Genomic DNA, 19802 nt, shown 5'->3' with positions numbered 1-19802 from the left:
GGTCTTCTAGACTACTGCAACATACTCTACCTCCCCTGCCCCGCAACTATGATAAAACAACTACAAGCAGTTGAAAACACAGCGCTAAGACTTATCTATTCACTGAGGAAAGGCGACCACATCACAGCGGCATACCTCTACTCACACAGGCTCCCAATACAAGCAAGAGTACAATTCAAATTCTACTGCCTACTATTTAAAACCATAAACGGTGACAGCCCAGCCCACCTAAACAACCGCCTAATCCAAACTACCTCAACCAGACATAGGAGAACCCACAAACTGTTCATGCATCCCCCAATCAGAGGCGTCAAACGAAAAAAACTGTATGATGGCCTTCTAGCCACACAAGCAGCCAAACTAGACTACCAACTCTCCAATTTACTGGTAACGACTCCAGACTACAAATCGTTCAGAACAGAAATAAAAACCATCCTATTCAAAAAATCCTTGAAGACAAACTAACACCGCAAGACTCATCCCAGTTCTCTGAAGTAACTCGCTCTACTCTTCAATTCCTCTAGAAATGGCCAGATAACTCCTTTTATAATCCACCTTGAACCGCAAGGTAATGGCGAAATAGAAATCACTAATGTAATGTAATGTAATTTAACTTAAAGGTATTAAAGTACAGTTCTTAGCTTTGTGGTCTTTCGTTTAGGGATTTTTGTACCAACATATTTCACCTTAGAGTTTTTTCAAGGCTACCTATCCCTAAGAGGGAAAAAGATAAATAACTAATTTCCAACCCTACTTTGCTAAGACTTTAAAACAACCAAATGCCTAAACACATCTTAAATTAATTACTTTTAATAGTTTCCCAGCTTACCTAATCATTTACTGTCAGCTTCATAGACCAATGCATCTATCCAAGATGCAAAACTCTCCTGGCCACGCGACCCCCCTACCCCACCCCGCACTACATTACGGGCAGGAGGGATCCCAGGCCCTCCTGCCCTCGACGCAAACCCCCCTCCCAACGACTGCCCCCCCAAGAACCTCTGACCGCACCCCCCCAGCCGACCCGCGACCCCCTTGGCCGACCCCCCACCCCCCTTCCCCGTACCTTTGTGTAGTTGGCCAGACAGACGGGAGCCAAACCTGCCTATCCGGCAGGCAGCCAACGACAGAATGAGGCCGGATTGGCCCATCCGTCCCAAAGCTCCGCCTACTGGTGGGGCCTAAGGAGCCTGGGCCAATCAGAATAGGCCCGGGAGTCTTAGGTCCCACCTGGGGGCAGGGCCTGAGGCACATGGGCCCAACCCGACCATGTGCCCAAGGCCCCGCCCCCAGGAGGGACCTAAGGCTCCCGGGCCTATTCTGATTGGCCCAGGCGCCTTAGGCCCCACCAGTAGGCGGAGCTTTGGAACGGATGGGCCAATCCGGCCTCATTCTGTCGTTGGCTGCCTGCTGGACAGGCAGGTTTGGCTCCCGTCTGTCTGGCCAACTACACAAAGGTACGGGGAAGGGGGGTGGGGGTCGGCCAAGGGGGTCGCGGGTCGGCTGGGGGGGGCGGTCGGAGGTTCTTGGGGGGGCAGTCGTTGGGAGGGGGGTTTGCGTCGAGGGCAGGAGGGCCTGGGATCCCTCCTGCCCGTAATGTAGTGCGGGGTGGGGTAGGGGGGTCGCGTGGCCAGGAGGGTTTGGGCTCCCTCCTGGCCCGAACAACTAGCGGGGGGGGGGGGTCGCCAGGGCCAGAAGGACTTGGGCTCCCTCCTGCCCCGATATAGTTGGGGAGTCGGTGGGGCAAGAGGGCTTGGGCTCCCTTTTGCTCCGATTGTGTCGGGGGGGCAAGAGGGCTTGAGCTCCCTCTTGCCCCGATCGTGTCGGGTGTGCCGCGGTTGGCTGGGGCAAGAGGGCTTGAGCTCCCTCTTGCCCCGATCGTGTCGGGGAGTCGGGGGGGGGCAAGAGGGCTTGAGCTCCCTCTTGCCCCGATCGTGTCAGGGGTGCCACGGTTGGCTGGGGCAAGAGGGCTTTAGCTCCCTCTTACCCCGATCGTGTCGGGGGTGCCGCGGTTGGCTGGGGCAAGAGGGCTTGAGCTCCCTCTTGCACCGATCGTGTCGAGGAGTCGGGACCGCCAAGAGGAAGCAGCAGGACACCGGTAGGAGCTTCTACATGATGGGGGGGGGGGGGGTCGAGAGCCTGTGGGGGTGCGAGCGGTCCTTCAGGGTGGGGGTGCGGGTTCGGGTGGGAGTGCGTGCGAGCAGTCCTTCGGGGTGCAGGTGCGTGCGAGCGGTCCTTCGCGGTGGGGGTGCGAGCGGTCCTGTGGGGGGGGGGTGAATCGGACGTCAGGGTGGGGGCATCAGGCTTTCAGGGTGGGGACAGGACTTCAAGGGGGAGAGGAGAGTCGGGGCGGGCGAAAGGAGAGTCGGGGTGGCCAGAGGAGAGTCGGGCAGCATGCGCGGTATACGGGTGTGCGCGGTATATAAAAATTTCTGTACATAGATTTGTGTTTTTCGCGCGCTATACCCGTGTGCGCGTTTTACACGGGTGCGCGTTATCTACGTGAAAATACGGTAAGTGGTTAATTTTGTATAAAACAAATTGGTAATGACTACAACTAGAGGTGAAACATTAGTTCAAAATTCAAAAAGAACAAAAACTTATCTCCAGGAATGTTTCTCTTCACTCAGGTAAACTTTTCATCTGGTGCCTTAGAACAATGAAATATGTTTTCTAATGTTCCCGACAGAAAATGCATCTGTTTTGCCCCAAAAAGGGCTACATCAGGGGAGAGGTATCACTATAATAAGCTCAGCATTGCTTTCCCCAGAACACTTGAATAAATCTCCACCAGCAGCGATGGCTCTCTGTAAAATGGCCGCGAGACTGAGAGATGCGCCCAGCTCGTTCAAAAAAAGAGGAAGGAGTTGGGTGTCATGACGTCTCCCCGATTAGCCATTTGTATGGATTAATATAATTTATGGTAGACATCTATGTTTTGGCCTAGAAATATGAATAGGCTTGGTAATGGTGACCCAATATCCCTTCTTTTACTAGCTGTTTTTTTCTTTCTTGGATGCAGTTTTCTTCAGAACAGCCCTCATTGGTTTGTAATACCTTTGACTTCCAGGTGCCATGGTCATGAAAGCCTCAGTGGAGGATGATTCAGGATGGGAACTTCCTATACCTAATAAAATGGAAAAGAGCAATTCAAGCTGGATAGATATTACTCAAGATTTCAAAGAGGCCTGCAGAGGTAATGAAGCCTGAAGATAGGCCTTAGAATAAAGCACCAGTCTGCACGTTTTTAAGATCTAATACACTGTACATAGGTTGTGGTTTAGTAACTGTATATTAAATATGTTGACATTGGAATTTGAATTTAAATAGTTTTTTTCTGCTATAATTTATTGTAAATGAGGGATTTAATTAAGGGGATGATGTACTAATCATGTGTTAAAATTAAAGCACTCTGTACAAAGTCCCCTAGAACTGAAAAAATGCTGTTTTGTTGAATTAAATGTTAATTCACTGGCATATGTTAAGAGGTATGTGTAGCATGCAGTGCTATTTTAGTATTTTAGTTCCTGGCAAAATTTTAAATAAACTTCTAGCAGTTTTACTAGAGGTTTTGTCCTTCACCCAATTAGGCCCCAATGCTGAAAGCTTTGACAACATGCTAATAAAAAATGTGTTGGGATCGAGATTTTGTTTTATTGAGTGATGCTCAGCACAAATAGCATGCAAATTTATATGCATACTATTTATGCAGAGCTGCCTTGATAAAAGGGGGAGGAACTATGCCTGGCACCTGCTCAGATGAGCAAAGGGAGGCACAGTTCTTATCCCTTCTTTGTCCCACTACATAAAAGCCAGCTCTTTCCCCTGCCTGCGATCAGCTGATCGCGACTCTTTTCTTCTCCCCTGCCAGCTCAGGTGATCATGGCTTTGGTGTTGCTCAGCCGATTGTGGCAAGGGAGAAGCTGTTTAGAAGGTTAAAAAAAATGTTAAAATAAAAGACACAGCTATTTTGTTGTCTGTCTGTGTCCCCCATGCATAGGCACAGGACATACACTCACACAACACACAGCAGCTACCAGCAGGTCCAGATCTGCCAGAAAATTTTGCCCTGTAGAAGGGCAGGGCGTTCCTTTTTGTGCTTCACAAGGAGAGCTTATTTAAATACTAATGAGTTCCTTCTAATGCATTTGCATAGAGTTCTTAGTGACTGCTATGAGGATCGGTAACAGCTAGTGCTGCCCAATTCACTGATTTGAATCAATTTGTTTTCTTAAAAAATCAGACTCGCCTATTCAGTGAGTCCCGAGTCTCCTGAAATACGTCTGGGTTTCCTAAAGCAGCAGCAGTAGTGGTGGTGGTGGAGGAGGCAGGCAGTGAACAAAGCTACTCCTGGCCTGCCCCGCTGGCAATTTCCCTCCACTGTGTCATTGATGACATGATTGATGCGGCAGAGGGAAGCTCTGGTGGGCAGGCCACAAGCTGGTTCACAGCTGCTGCTGCTGGCCTGGTCACAAGCAGGTTCACAGCAGCTGCTGCTGCTTTAGGAGGCCCAAAAGTTGAGACTTCATGATGGGAGGTAGGGGATGTCGATCAGGAAGTGCTGTACAGGGGGATAGGAGGAATGGAAGGATGCTGTTCAGGGGGATGGGAGGGAGGGAGGGATAGAAACATGAAGGCAGATAAAGGCCAAATGGCCTATCCAATCTGCCCATCTGCAGTAACCATTATCTCTTCCTCTTTAGTCTAAGAGATCTCAAGTGCCTATTCAATGCTTTCTTGAATTCAGTCAGTCTCTTGTCTCCACCACCACATCTGGGAGACTGTTCCCCATCCCTGCAGGAACTCAATTTCCCTGTCCCGTCCCCGTGAGTTTTGTCGCTGTCCCTGCCTCATTCTTGTAAGCTCTGCCTTTATTGCACAATTATGATTTTAAAGTGTTTGAGGCTTATGCAGATGTGGACAGAGTTTGCAGGGATGGGGCAGTCAGCGGAGCCACCAGAACCTTCCTTCAGCACACTTGGATGTACACCATCCGGCCCCCATCGCTTTGTCTACCTTTAATTTAGCTATCTCCTCAGAAACACAATCCTCTGAAAATCGATCAGGGTCTACCACTACTCCATCCCAATTCGTGTTTGTCTTCTGCAGTCCCGCTCCCGGTGCTTCAGCCATGAACACAGAACAGAAATATTTGTTAAGCAATTCAGCCTTTTCTTTATCAGCGTGTACATATTTCTCCTTTTCACTTTTGACTCTCACAATACCACTTTTACAATTCTTCCTATTACTGATATATCTAAAAAATGTTTTGCCTCCCCGTTTTACAGTATCAGCTATTTTTTCTTCCTTTCGTATCTTTGCTTTTGCCCACTGCATTTCTACTCCTTCCAGATGTTCCCATCCAGATAACAATTCCTTGACATAATGCCCCTTCCGAACAATTCAGACTCCTGGTCGAGTCCCTAATCTTCAGACTCCTGGAATACTGTAACATCCTTTACCTGTCATGCCCTGCCAACATATTAAAACAACTACAAACAGTACAAAATACAGCTCTCAGACTGATATACTCACTGAAGAAATACGACCACATTTCCTCTGTGTTCCAAGACTCACACTGGCTTCCAGTACAAGCATGCCTACAATACAAATTCTACTGCACCCTGTACAAAGCCCTGAATGGACATGGACCAAGCTATCTAAACAATCGCCTAATCAGGACCAACACATCCAGACCAAGGAGAACAAAGGCAAACTTTACCCACCCACCCCCAGTCAAAGGCATACAAAGCAAAAAAACTATATGACAGACTATTAGCAATCCAAGCAGCAAGACTAGATCACCACCTCTCCAAACTGATGACCACAATGCCCAACTACAAAACCTTCAAGAAAGAATTAAAAACTATGCTATTCAAAAAATTTGTCAATTGATCTAACTAAACCTGAACCGGAAATGGTTTTCAAGGATGATGAAGCAGAGGAACTGAAAGAAATCTCGGTGAATCTGGAAGATGTACTGAGCCAAATCGACAAGTTAAAAAGTGATAAATCGCCAGGACCGGATGGTATACATGAAATTGCTGACCTGCTGTTAGTGATCTGTAACCTGTCGCTAAAATCGTCTGTAGTACCTGAAGATTAGAGGGTGGCCAATGTTACGCCGATTTTTAAAAGGGCTCCAGGGGGAGATCCGGGAAATTACAGACTGGTAAGCCTTATTTCGGTGCTGGGCAAAATAGTAGAAACGATTATAAAAAATAAAATTGTGGAACACGTAGACAAACATGATTTAATGAGATGGAGTCAGCATGGGTTCAGCTGAGGGAGATCTTGCCTCACAAATTTGCTTGACTTCTTTGAAGGTGTGAATAAACATGTGGATAAAGGTGACCCGGTTGATATAGTATATCTACATTTTCAGAAAGCTTTTGATAAAGTTTCTCACGAGAGGCTTTTTTTTTTTTTATAATTTTTATTCATTTTACAACTTACATCAAGTGTATCAAGAAATAACATTTGAATTGAAAAAAAAAACATCACTTGCATTACTATTATTATCATCAACTGACATTCATGAAAGTTAACCTCCCCTCCCATCCCTATCACATCAAAAATATTCATTTATATTATATTATATTATACAATATACATTCTATTAATATATCAAAAAATCATCCCTCCCACCCATCATTATCCCCTCATTTCAATTATCTTATGAAGGGAAAATGTTTACTACTCATTACAAAAGTCTGTTAATGGTCCCCAAACATCTCGAAATTTACCAAAATATCCTCTCTGTGTGGCTAACGTTTTTTCCATTTTATAGATATGACATACAGAACTCCACCAAAAACTGTAATTTAATCTACTCTGATTTTTCCAATTGAATGTAATATGTTGAATGGCAATTCCAGTCAGAATAAGTAGAAGCTTATTGTTTTTGAAAAAATCTGACTTTTCGCTTTCATTGACATGCCAAATAAAATAGTATCATATGTCAAGGCTACCGGATTTTCTAACAACCTATTTATTTGGCCCCAAATTGATTTCCAAAAAGCTAAAATACATGGACAATAGAATAATAAATGATCTAAAGTCCCAGCTTCGAGATGAAATGCCAACATCTATTAGACTTAGAGCTATCTAATTTTTGTAAACGAACAGGGGTCCAGAAAGCTCTATGTAACAGAAAAAAACCAAGTTTGTCTCATAGATGCAGATACTGTACATCTCATTAAATTCGTGACCATTGAGACGCAGTAATTTGATGCTTAATCTCAATGCTCCAAATGTCCCGAAGACCAGTTTTTGATTTTTTAATCATATATCCAGATATTAATTTATACCACTGTGCGGCCTGGTGCCCCAGAAAGTCCACCTGAAAGCATAAGAATTCCAAGCTATATTGACTAGTGAGATTTTTCCATTCAGAGAACCCTACCTGAATGGCCTGCTTCAGTTGCAACCATCTAAAACTTTGTGATTTACTAAAATCAAATTTATGTTGCAACTGTGAAAACTCAAGCAACTTACCATTCGACAAAACATCTTCTAATGTACATATACCTGCCATCATCCAATGCTTCCAGATGATCTTAAAACCTCCAATTTGAATCTTGGAGTTTAGCCAAATAGTTTGATTTGTTGATTTATGAATTGGAATAGGTGTTAGATTATTTACATATCTTAAGGTTTTCCATGTATCAACTAATATTCTGTTTTCTTTATATAGCCTAGGCATCTTGATACTAAGAACATGGCAAAGTCGCAGAGGAAACATAAGTCGCCATTCCAACCATATCCAATCCGGGATATTATCAATGGGCTCTGGGAGGACCCAGTATATACCTTGGCGCATAATATAGGCTTGATGATACCTATAAAAATTGGGAAAATTTACCTCTTCGTAATCACGAGAGGCTCTTGAGAAAATTAGAGTCATGGAATAGGTGGCAAAGTTCAGTTGTGGATTAGGAATTGGTTATCGGATAGATAATGTGAGGGTAGGATTAAATGGTCATTTTTCTCAATGGAGGAGAGTAAACAGTGGAGTGTCGCAGGAGTCTGTACTGGGACCGGTGCTATTTAACTTACTTATAAAATATCTGAAAATTGGAACGGCGAGTGTGGTGATTAAATTTACAGATGACACTAAACTGTTCAAAGTCGTTAAAACGCATGTGGATTGTGAAAAATTGCAGGCGGACCTTAGGAAATTGGAAGACTGGGCGTCCAAGTGTTAAATGAAATTTAATGTGGACAAATGCAAAGTAATGCACATTGGGAAGAATAACCTGAATCACAATTACTGGATGCTAGGGTCTACCTTGGGGGTTAGTGCCCAAGAAAAGGATCTGGGTGTCATTGTAGACAATACGATGAAACCTTCTGCCCAATATGCGGCGGTGGCCAAAAAAGCAAACAGGATGCTGGGAATTATTAAAAAAGGGATGGTTAACAAAACTAAAAATGTTATAATGCCCCTGTATTGTTCCATGGTGCGACCTCATCTGGAGTACTGCGTTAAATTCTGGTCTCCTTATCTCAAGAAAGATATAGTGGTGCTAGAAAAGGTTAAAAGAAGACCGACCAAGATGGTAAAGGGGATGAAACTCCTCTCATATTAGGAAAGACAAACAGTTAGGGCTCTTCAGCTTGGAAAAAAGACAGCTGACGGGAGATATAATTGAAGTCTACAAAATCCTGAGTGGAGTAGAATGGGTACAAGTGGATCGATTTTTCACTCCGTAAAAAATTACAAAGACTAGGAGACACTTAATGAAGTTACAGGGAAATACCTTTAAAACTAATAGGGGGAAATATTTTTTCACTCAGAGAATAGTTAAGCTCTGGAATGCATTGCCAGAGGATTGTGGTAAGAGTGGATAGTGTAGCTAGTTTTAAGAAAGGTTTGGACAAGTTCCTGGAGGAAAAGTCCATAGTCCGTTATTGAGAAAGACATGGAGGTAAAGGAGGAAGTTGTCAGCCTAAAACAACAGATGCAGATAGTGAATCAGAGAATGCTGCTGATTGAAGATAGAGTTGAGCAGGTGGAAGCTATAACAAAAAAATGTGAAACTGAGAGACAGGCTGTGGAGTTACTGAAAAATCAACTTATTGATATGGAGAATAGAGGAAAGAGAAAAAATATAAGACTTCTGGGTTTAGCTGAGAATTTGGAAGGTGGAGATGCAGTACAATTTCTGGAGACATTAATGCCTAAGCTGCTTCAGTTAAATTCTAAATGGCAGTTAGAAATAGAATGGGCACACAGAATCCCTGTAAAACGCTCAGCTAATCAGTCTGGTCCAAGACCATTGATTTTTAAAGTTCTACGTTTTCAACATGCTTTAAAAATTTTAAAATTGGCCAAAGCTAATAAAAATTTGAATTATAAAGGCTCCAAGTTGTTGATGGTTCCTGATTTTGCAAAATCAACAGCAAATATAAGGAAACAGTTCCTTCTGCTGAGACAACAACTGAAAGAGAAGAGTTTCACATATGGTCTTTATTATCCATCCACCATGAGAGTCTCTAATGGGAATAAATCCATGTATTTTCAAGATCCAGAAAAACTAAAAGAATTCTTGTTGAATGCAGAGCCTATGTCTATTTAATATATGGAGTTTTGTGGAGATAAGAATGATAAAAAGAATAGCAGTTATGTTAAAACTTGGATATATTTTATAAGGTTTTCTCTTTATTGAAAAATGCTGTAAGTTTTTTTTATTGTGTGAAGGAAGCATTTTAATTCTTGGGCTTATATGAGCTGATGATGAAGTTCATAGAATTCAATTTTACAGAAGTCCAGTGGTAATTTATTTATAATATCAATGAATATATTTTTTTTCAAGTTTCAAGCCACTTCAAGTATGCCATTTGTCTCTGATTACCAAGACATGCTATTGTGTACAGTACTGTAATCGCAACATATTTGAACCCTGTGTGAGATGTGCGTGGCATTCAGCAAAAGTATGGCAGCGTATTCCCCTAAGAGAAGAGAGAATATCAAAGTTGTCCCTTTCAAAAAGAATGAGCAAGAAATCTTGGGGAAAGAGGAGCAACAGCAAAATCTGGGGATCCTGAACCCAGGTTAGAAGCAAAGACAGAGGGAATGCTCTGGGGTAGAACTGCCCAGTTCCAGCAGATCAATTATACACAAGCTTGGACTTTTTGTGCGGCCACATAAGAAAACATTGTATAATTTTAGTGGAGATTGACAAGTTAATAAAGTACCAGGAAAATGTGACTCAAGGACCACTATATTTTCTTCTGAAGGTCGCCTATTGGACATGCAGGTACCTGCCTTGGAATTTTAGCAAATGATGATGTTTTGATAGTGGCAGAGAGGCGAAACATCCTCAAGGTTCCTTGATTCAGTTTTCTTTTCAGAGAAGATCTATAATCTTAATTGGATATGGCTGGCAGTGGTGCAGATATAACTTCAGATGCCAATGTATTGACAAATGAACTAAGATTGTTTGCTCAAAGGTATCTTCTGCAGTCTCAGGTGTCTATACTTTGTGAACAATTGGTTACTTGCCTGTGTGTTATCAAGCAAGTTTATACACAGTTTGGGGGAGAGAGTCCTTTTGGTGTGTCCCTTTTTTACATTGGTTGGGATAATCATTATGGCTTTCAGTTGTATCAGAATGACCCTAGTGGAAATTATGGAGGGTGGAATGTCACTTGCATTGGAAACAACAGTGCTGCAGCTATGTCCGTGTTGAAACAAGATTACAAAGAAGGAGAAATGAGCTTAAAGTCAGCTTTTACTTGTGCTGTTAAAGTGCTAAACAAGGACATGGATGTCAGCAAACGGTCTGCAGAGAAAGTTGAAATTGCAATACTGACTAGAGAAAATGGAATGACAACAATAAGGGTTCTGAATCAAAAGGAGGTAGAAGAATTAATAAAGAAGCATGAGGAAGAAGAAGCAAAATTCAAACGAGAGAATATCAAAATTAGAAGTTGAAGAAATAGTTGGAGTGTTGAACAAATAGCCTATTGAGTGCCGGTGGACTAATGGGAGAATGAAAAGTTGGAATAACGAAAGAGTAAAGCATAGAGAGTTGATACAGTTTTTTGAATGGATCAATTTAATACCGGAAGGCTCATGTGGAATGGCATATTTTATCAAATGTACTGAAGATTTTTCTTTTTGGTGGCTAGTTACTTATGTTAAAATTTTTGTTTTTATTTATAAGTGTATTGTCTCTCAGCAGTCAACTTGCATTTATTTGTATATTTTATTCTTTTAAGTTTGAAAGATCCTTTTCTTAACAATAAATTTGTATAATTTTAATAAATTTATATATTAGAGATTTTTAAAGGATAGGGTGCTACCTTTGTTTTAGATGGATTTCTGATTTGATAAATTATTGTTATATGGGAGGTTTTATTTTCTTATGAGACTAAAAAATTTTTACTGGATGATATAATTGATATTTTTTACTTTAATTAATGGAGTTTATTTTTAATATTTATTGTTTCTGGGGTATAGTATTTTAAGAACATAAGAAATGGCTTCGCCGGATCAGACCCTAGGTCCATCCAGTCCGGCGACCCGCACCCGCGGAGGCCAAGCCAGGTGTTCCCTGTAGAGAAACCTTGTTTACTCGTATCCCTCAATGTGATTTGCGAGAAGGTGTGCATCCAACTTGCCCTTGAATCCCGGAATGGTGGTCTCCATCACGACCTCCTCCGTGATGGAGACCACCATTCCGGGATTCAAGGGCAAGTAATTTTATCTGTAATTTGTATAATTTTAAGATTAATTTGCATATTAGGGATTTACAGTTAGGGTGATTATCTTGTTCAGATGAATTTGTGATTTGATAAATTAAAGATATTTGGGCTGTCTGTTTTCTTATAGGGTAAATGGGAGGATTTTTGTATAATGATTAAGGGGGTGTATATGAATTTAAAAAAAATAAATTTTGCAAATTAAGAATGTTTATATTATTTATAATAATCTTAAGAAATTATAATATAATAAAGTGAGTTTGAGTTGCCGGGGGGAGGGCTTTAGTGTTTGCTTACCTCAATGTGTGTTCTAGTACAGTCAGTGTGTGTGTGTGGGGGGGTGTTGGGAGGGAGTAGGGAGGGTTTTATAGGTTTGGGAAGGTTGAGTGGGAAGAAATGGATTGTTTTGGGGGGATGGGGGTTGAGGGAAGGGAGAGTTTAGGAAGATTAATTTGGAAACAGGTTATGGTTTATGAGACTTTTCAGGAAAATGGTGTTCATTTTGGAAACTTATAATTTTTTTGATTACTTGTCTTTAAAGAATCACTTTAGTTTTATATATTATGATGGCTTTAAAAAATTTTTCACTCAGTGTGAATAGCCTAAATCACCAGATCAAAAGAAAAAAAGTGTTATCTTTTCTGAAAAAGCAGAATGCGGATGTTTGTTACATACAAGAGACCACCAGTGTTCCCGCTAAGCTGCGTTGACGTGCGCACGCGCACAAAATATTACCTCGCAGCGCACAAGTTTCTCGTCACAGCGCACACAGTGTAGAGCACAGTTCTTCAACCGCCGGTCCGCAAACAAAATCTTGCCGGTCCGCGAAGGATTCGGTCCCCGCCGCAACGAAAGGCCGGCGTCAGCTGACTTGCAACTTCCTGTTGCAGTCGCTGTGCCGGGACTCCTGCCTTCGCCGGGACTCCTGCCTTCCACCACGTTTGCCTCCTGCCTTGTCTCCGCACCTCCAGACCAGCAGCGGCAGCTCTGTTTGCTTTTAACTTCGGCACAGAGCTGCCCCTAATCAATAGTTTAGCGTGGTTTCATAAGGCAGCCTCGGGGCCTTTGCTAGGCCGGCCCACATCGCATCATCGAAGCGGGCCGGCTATCAAAGGCCCCGAGGCTGCCTCATGAAACCGCGCTAAACTATTGATTAGGGGCAGCTCTGTGCCGAAGTTAAAAGCATACAGAGCTGCCGCTGCTGGTCTGAACTCTTGGGCCGCTGAAGGAGGGCAAAAAGCAGCTGTCCTGGAGGTTTCCCTTCCTCTCGCCTTTACAGGTTCCTTTTTTCCACCTTTTTTTTTTTCCTTCAAACGGCAACGGGCCCCAGCATCGACATCAATCAAGTAAGTTCCACTGTCAATCAAGCGGTTCTGCTCGGCCAAAGCTTCCCCTGTGACATGAGCCACCCTCAGGGGAAAGAAAGTGACCCACAAAGGTGAGGGGAAGGGGGGCAGATGATGGAAGTTGGGGGGGGGGGAGAGAGAGAGAGAGAGAGAAGGGGCAGATGATGGAATGGAGGAGATGAGAGAGAGAGAGAAGGGGACAGATGATGGAAGTGAGAAGAAGGGAGAGAGAGCAGAAGGCAGATGGATGTCAGTTGAGAAGGGAGAGCAGATGCTGAATGGAAGTGGGGAAAGAACACATACTGGATGGAAGGAGGAGATAAATAAAGGGGGAAGAAAATAGTAAGATAATGGAGGGGTGAGGGAAAGGGGTGACAAGCTGTGTGTAGACACAGTGAAAAGAGGGAAACGGGACTAAATAGTAAGAAAGAATTTAATTTAGATGGAGGCAGAAAATAGAGAAGGAAGACCAGAGAAGAAAAGGGAAGAGAGAGCAGAGAATGATCAGATCTGAGTGGAGGAAATGAGAAGAGAGATATGCTAAAAACCACAGGGGGGAGGGAAGGATAGAGATGCCAGACCATGAGGGGAACAGAAGGAAGATGATGGATGCTAGACCAAATTGGGGGGTGGGGGGGGGCAGGAGGAGAGATGGCAGGGAAAGACAGACAGTGAATGGAAGGGGCAGATGCTGGACTGAAGAGACAGAGAAGGTTATCATGCTGCTGTACCGGGCCATGGTACGCCCTCACCTGGAGTACTGCGTCCAGCACTGGTACTTTAAGAAGGACACGGTACTACTCGAAAGGATCCAGAGAAGAGCAACTAAAATGGTTAAGGGGCTGGAGGAGTTGCCGTACAGCGAAAGATTAGAGAAACTGGGCCTCTTCTCCCTTGAGCAGAGGAGATTGAGAGGGGACATGATAGAAACATTCAAGGTACTGAAGGGAATAGACTTAGTAGCTAAGGCAGGGAGAACGAGAGGGCACTCTCTAAAGTTGAAAGGGGATAGATTCCATACAAACGTAAGGAAGTTCTGTGGTAGAAAGCAACATATTTATTTGGCTCATAACTTGCTGGCGCCCGATATTTTTAGCTCACAGTGAAAAAAGTTTGCTCACAACACCCGCCCGCTTAGAGGGAACACTGGAGACCACCCATCTTAATTTGACAGAATCTAAGAAATTGGAAGGGGGATGGGTGAAGCATTGTTTTTATGCTCCTGCCGTTGGGAAAAAAGCAGGTGTGGCTATACTTATTAATAAAAAATGTAATGCCACTTTTCATTTGGTAAGTTCAGATCCTCAAGGCAGATGGGTACACGTAGAAATGAGTATGGGAAATACTACTTTGACTTTGTTTAATGTGTATGCCCCTAATTCGAATCAACAGGAATTTTTTAAAACATTGCAGAGATTGTTGCTCCCACTGGCTGCTTCTAAATTAGTTGTGGCTGGAGATTTTAACGCTGTTATGGATCCATTATTAGATAAAAAGCCATGTAAAAATATAAAATCTTTAGGGTTAGATCAGTGTTTTTCAACCGCTGTTCCGCGGCACACTAGTGTGCCGCGAGATGTTGCCTGGTGTGCCGCAGGGCCGCCGGGCCCAGAGCTGACAGGGGGCCCGAGGCAGGGGCGCCAGTAGCTCGCCAAGGCAAAGTGAGTCGATCACCCAGGACTCACTTTGTCTTGGCGATCTAATCTATCGAGCCGATAAGTCTTCTTCTCCCCGACGTCAATTCTGCAGTCTGAGAGGAAGTTCGGGCCAGCCAATCGCTGCCTGGCTGGGCAGAACTTCCTCTCCGATTGCAGAATTGATGTCAGGGAGAGCATGCGTCTGCGTCGGCTTTGGGGCCTGTTATCCATTGGTGGGTCCTGTTCCCCGATGGCAGCGGCAGTGGCAGTGGCTTGGGGAACGGCAGGGAGAAAGAAAGAAAGGGGGCAGGCAGGGAAACAGAAGGAAAGAAGAGAAACAGAAAAAAAGAAAGAAAGGTCAGGGAGAGAGGAAGAAAAAGTTGGGGGAGGGAATGAGGTGTGGAGGAGAGAAAGCATACAGGCTGATAGAAGGGAAGAAAGATTGGATGCACAGTCAGAAGAAGAAAGTGCAACCAGAAATCACCAGACAAGGTAGGAAAAAATGATTTTATTTTAAATTTAGCAAAGTGGAGGCAGTATTACCACAGTTTTCAAAGGAATTTGCCCAAATAACTTAATAGTTAACTGGGTAAATTCCCAGAGATGAAAACTTCCCTTCACTTACTATGCACAGTTCTGAATTTATATCTGCTGTCTATATTTTACAATATGGTCACTTTTTACTAAACCGCAATAGTGGTTTTTAGTGCAGGGAGCCTATGAGCGTCAAGAGCAGCACTGGACATTCAGCGCAGCTCCCTGCGCTAAAAACTGCTATTGTGGTTTAATAAAAAGGATGGAGGGTATATTTGTCTATTTTTGTATGCTATAAAAACCAAATACAGAGAGAGACTGAGAGCTGTTGACGAAGAGCTACGTGTGTGTCTTTCTTCGATTCCAGCCAGAATATCAGCTTTGTGTTCAGCCAAACAGGCCCAGGTTTCGCACTGAATAAAGTATTTTATAATTTTTATAATTTTTATTTCGTAATAAAGTAATTATAAAATACTTTCTTTGTGTTTATTTGATTCCTATTCAAGAGAATTACTTTATATATAGTCAATATAGGCAGAGAGTTAAATTTTTTAACATTTTCTAATGGTGGTGTGCCTCGTGATTTTTTTCATGAAACAAGTGTGCCTTTGCCCAAAAAAGGTTGAAAAACACTGGGTTAGATAATTTGGCTCATTCATGTGATTTAAAAGATATTTGGCGTATTCTTCATTTTAATGAACAAGACTTTTCTTTTTGTTCACAGATTCAAAAGTCTTTTTCCAGAATAGATTATATTTTTATTTCAACTAAATTAGTTCAACAAGTGCTTAAAGCTTCCATAGATTCAATCATTTTATCTGATCATGCGGGTATATGGATTGAACTTCAAATAGATCAACAGGAATATAATAGACCTTTTTGGAGATTTGATAATACAATGCTTGCAGGTACAAAATTTATCGAGGATTGTAAATCACAAATTAGTGAATTTTTTCTGTTTAATTTATCAGAGGATATTTCTATGGAAAATTTATGGAATGCCTTTAAGGCTACAATGAGAGGCTCTATCATTTCATATTCTGCTTATATTAGAAAACAATTTAAAAAGCAATTTTCAGAATTGGAAAAAGAAATGAAAATTTTGGAATCTAAATTGATTAACAAATGGGAACAATAATACATTGCAGGATCTTTTAAAAATAAAAGGTGAATTATCTTCAAAATTAATTAGGAAAGATATTTTCTCCAAACAAACATTGTATTATGGAAATTCTAATAAGGCGGGAAGACTATTGGCAAGCTATCTTAAAGCAAATAACATGGCAATTAAGGTTGATAAAGGAGTTATACAAAATTAGATTGGGAAAATATTAAATCAATTTCTAACTTTTTATAAAGATCTGTATTCTTCCGAGCCTTATGTGGACAGGGAAAAGTATGTATTAGAATTTTTAAATTTAATTATTGGACCTAAGGTTCCGGTTCATATAAAAAGAAGTTTAGAAATGCTGATATCTCTAAAAGAATTAGAAACAGCGTTGAAATCTCTTGGATCCGCTCCAGGTGGTGATGGTTTTATAGTAGAATTTTATAGAGCATTCCAAATTCTTCTTTTACCTAATTTGTTAAATTTATATCAGTCACAACTTACTAAGGGTTGTATTATAGGTACTATGGCTGAATCATTAACTATTGTTTTGCCTAAGCCAAATAGAGATCCTACTTTGGTTTCAAACTACAGGCCTATCTCTTTAATAAATGTAGATGGTAAACTTTTGGCTAAGATATTGGCTTTGCGCTTAGCCAAGGCTCTCCCTTATATTATTGATATGCACCAAACAGGATTTGTTGCTAAAAGACATTCATCTAATAACTCTAGATTAGCGTTCCATATGCTAAATTTAACCAAAAATATAAATGATCTGGCTTTTTCTGTATCTTTGGATGCAGAGAAAGCTTTTTATAGAGTTGAATGGAATTTTATGTATCAAGCATTAGATTGGTTTGGTATAGGTCCTGGATTTATACGAATGGTTAAATCATTGTATAACTCCCCTTCTGCAAGATTGAATATTAATAATAATTTGTCAAGAGAAATTTAATTTGCAGAGGGGAGTTAGACAAGGCTGTCCTTTATCTCCTTTGTTGTTTGATGTTGTATTAGATCCCTTGTTATTAGCCATTCATCAAGCAAAGGGGATACAGGGTATTCCTCATTCTGATTAGGAATATAAAGTTTCAGCATATGCAGATGATATTCTGCTCTATTTGAGAAATCCAGAAACTACTATTCCATGTTTGCTAGAATTGATTGATACATTTGGAAAATTTTCAGGTTACAAAATAAATTGGAGTAAGTCTGAAATTCTTCCTTTAAATGTGTATTGTTCTAAAGGATTATTTGATTCTTTTCCATTTGTATGGAAAGAAGATGGCTTAAAGTACTTAGGTATTATGATTAAAAATAATTTAGACGATACATTTTAAGAGAATGAAAAACTTTTATTAAAAAGAGTTACAGAGTTGTGTGAGCAATGGAATCCATTATATATTTCTTGGTGGGGGAGAGTTCAAACTATTAAAATGATGATATTACCTGTGGTTTGTTATCAAATGAGTATGATACCAATCTTTTTTCATGGGTCCTTTTATAAAAAACTTAACGGTATCCTTATGAAATTTCTTTGGCAAGGTAAAATGCATAGAATTGCTTTAGTATCTCTTCAAAGGCTAATTGAGGAGGGTGGGGTAAATTTTCCTAATTTTTATAGGTATCATCAAGCCTATATTTTACGTCAAGGTATGTATTGGATCCTCCCAGAACTCTTTGAGAATGCACCGGATTGGCTCTATTTAGAATGGTTTCTCTTGTTTCCCTTAAATTTGGTTCATGTGCCCAGTATTAAAATACCTAGAAGATATAAGGAGAACAGAATTTTATCAGATACATGGAAAACATTGAGATATATTAGCAATTCCAATAATTAGCAATTCCATGGCTATGAGGAAAAAAAGTCAAATTTCATCTTATAATAACAAACTTCTATTAATAATGACAGGGGTGGCAATTCAGCACATTACGGCTAATTGGAAAAATTATACAAATCTTAATTATTCTTTTTGGTGGAATTCACTTTGTCACATTTTTAAAATGGAAAGAGCAATTGCTGTACAGAAAGGTAATTATAACAACTTTATAAAGATCTGGGGGCCATTAGAGAATTATTGTAATGAATGAACATTGTTTTCCTTTCTGATGGATACATGTATTTTATTGGGGGGAGGGGGAAAAATTGGATGATTAATATTTTTTTTAATATTGGATTTCTGTTGAAGAATTGTTGGGTGGGGGGAAGGGTTATAATTTCTACTTTAATGGATTATATGTATAAGAATGTCAAGTGCTGTATATTTTATTAGTAATGTAATGTTTTAATATTAATCACTTGTTTGTCAGTTTTAAAATGAATAAAGAATTAAAAAAAAAAAAAAAAAAAAGGAGAAAGACATGGGGGAAGCCACTGCTTGCCCTGTATTGGTAGCATGGAATATTGCTACACGTTGGGTTTTGGCTAGGTACTAGTGACCTGGATTGGCTACCATGAGAACGGGCTACTGGGTTTGATGGACCATTGGTCTGACCCAGTAAGGCTATTCTTATGTTCTTAACCTTCCCTACTCCCCAGATCCTAATGCATTTTCCAACTATCAACCTTGTAATCTCCCTGGGAATGCCCAGGCCAATTCTTTTGTAAACTGCCTAGAACTGAAAGGTATTGGTGGGATGGAAGACACCAATGTAATGTAATGTAAAGTTCATTTTTTTTATAAGTCTAGAACCTTTACCTTTGAATGAGCTCTCTCTGTTAATATCTCAATATTAAACTGTACCATGCAGTGATCACTGGATGCCAGATGTTCATCCACTGTAACATCAGAAACACTTTCCCCATTTGTAAGCATTAAGTCCAGTATGACCCCATCCTGCGTGGGTTCCATTACCAACTGTTCTTCTTGTCTTTGCGGTGCTGGGGGGGATGTAGGATCGCGGGGGAGGTGGGGTGACGCAAGCGGGGGGGAGGATGCCGGTTCACAGGGGGAATGCCGGATCAGAGGGGGAGGGGGGTGACGTGAGCGGGGGGGAAGGATGCCAGTTCGCAGGGGGAATGCCGGATCAGATTATCTCGGATCAGAGGGGGAGGGGGGGTGACGCGAGCGTGGGGAAGGGTGCCGATTCGGAGTAGGCGGGAGGAGGTTTTAGCATGCGCAGTATACGCGTGTGCGCACTATATTAAAATTTTATTACATAAATTTCTGTTCCCCGCGTGCTATACCCGTGTGCGTGTTTTACACGGGTGCGCGGTATATGAGTGAAAATACGGTAATCCCAGAATGTCTATTAAGGAGGATCCAGATGGTGATACATTTAAATTGCTTCAGCATCTGAGCAGGTTCTAGCCCTGATAGTGAGGATTTCAAGGTTTCTGCATAATTCTAAATGGAAGGAATTAGCATGAGCATCTGTGTCCCGATAGGAAGGACAGAACAAATCGGGGAATCTTGCTGGGGGACATGAAGAAGTTAAGGTAGAATTTTTCCAGGAGGCTGACTAGGG

General features: G+C 41.6%; 2 protein-coding genes across 4 annotated transcripts in view; both read left to right on the top strand.

The window, feature by feature from the left end:
* Positions 1 to 19802, top strand: part of NAA35 (N-alpha-acetyltransferase 35, NatC auxiliary subunit) — a 356679-nt gene that overhangs the window by 44146 nt on the left and 292731 nt on the right. For all 3 annotated transcript variants that reach the window (XM_033927824.1, XM_033927815.1, XM_033927834.1), the window contains exon 2: positions 3071 to 3196. In XM_033927824.1, coding sequence (XP_033783715.1) covers positions 3076 to 3196 — 121 coding nt within the window. In that variant the 5' untranslated portion in view covers positions 3071 to 3075. The remainder of the gene's footprint in view (positions 1 to 3070; positions 3197 to 19802) is intronic.
* Positions 10256 to 15038, top strand: LOC117351935 (proteasome subunit alpha type-4-like; the record flags this gene model as incomplete). The annotated part of the gene is made up of 2 exons (XM_033927838.1): positions 10256 to 10919; positions 15013 to 15038. Coding segments are annotated over exons 1-2 (564 nt in total), but the record flags the coding sequence as incomplete, so codon positions are not given.

Source organism: Geotrypetes seraphini, chromosome 1 (assembly GCF_902459505.1).
Source record: "Geotrypetes seraphini chromosome 1, aGeoSer1.1, whole genome shotgun sequence".
Lineage (NCBI taxonomy): Eukaryota > Metazoa > Chordata > Amphibia > Gymnophiona > Dermophiidae > Geotrypetes > Geotrypetes seraphini.
Note: the sequence above shows the minus strand (reverse complement) of the source record. Positions and strands in the feature narration are given on the sequence as shown.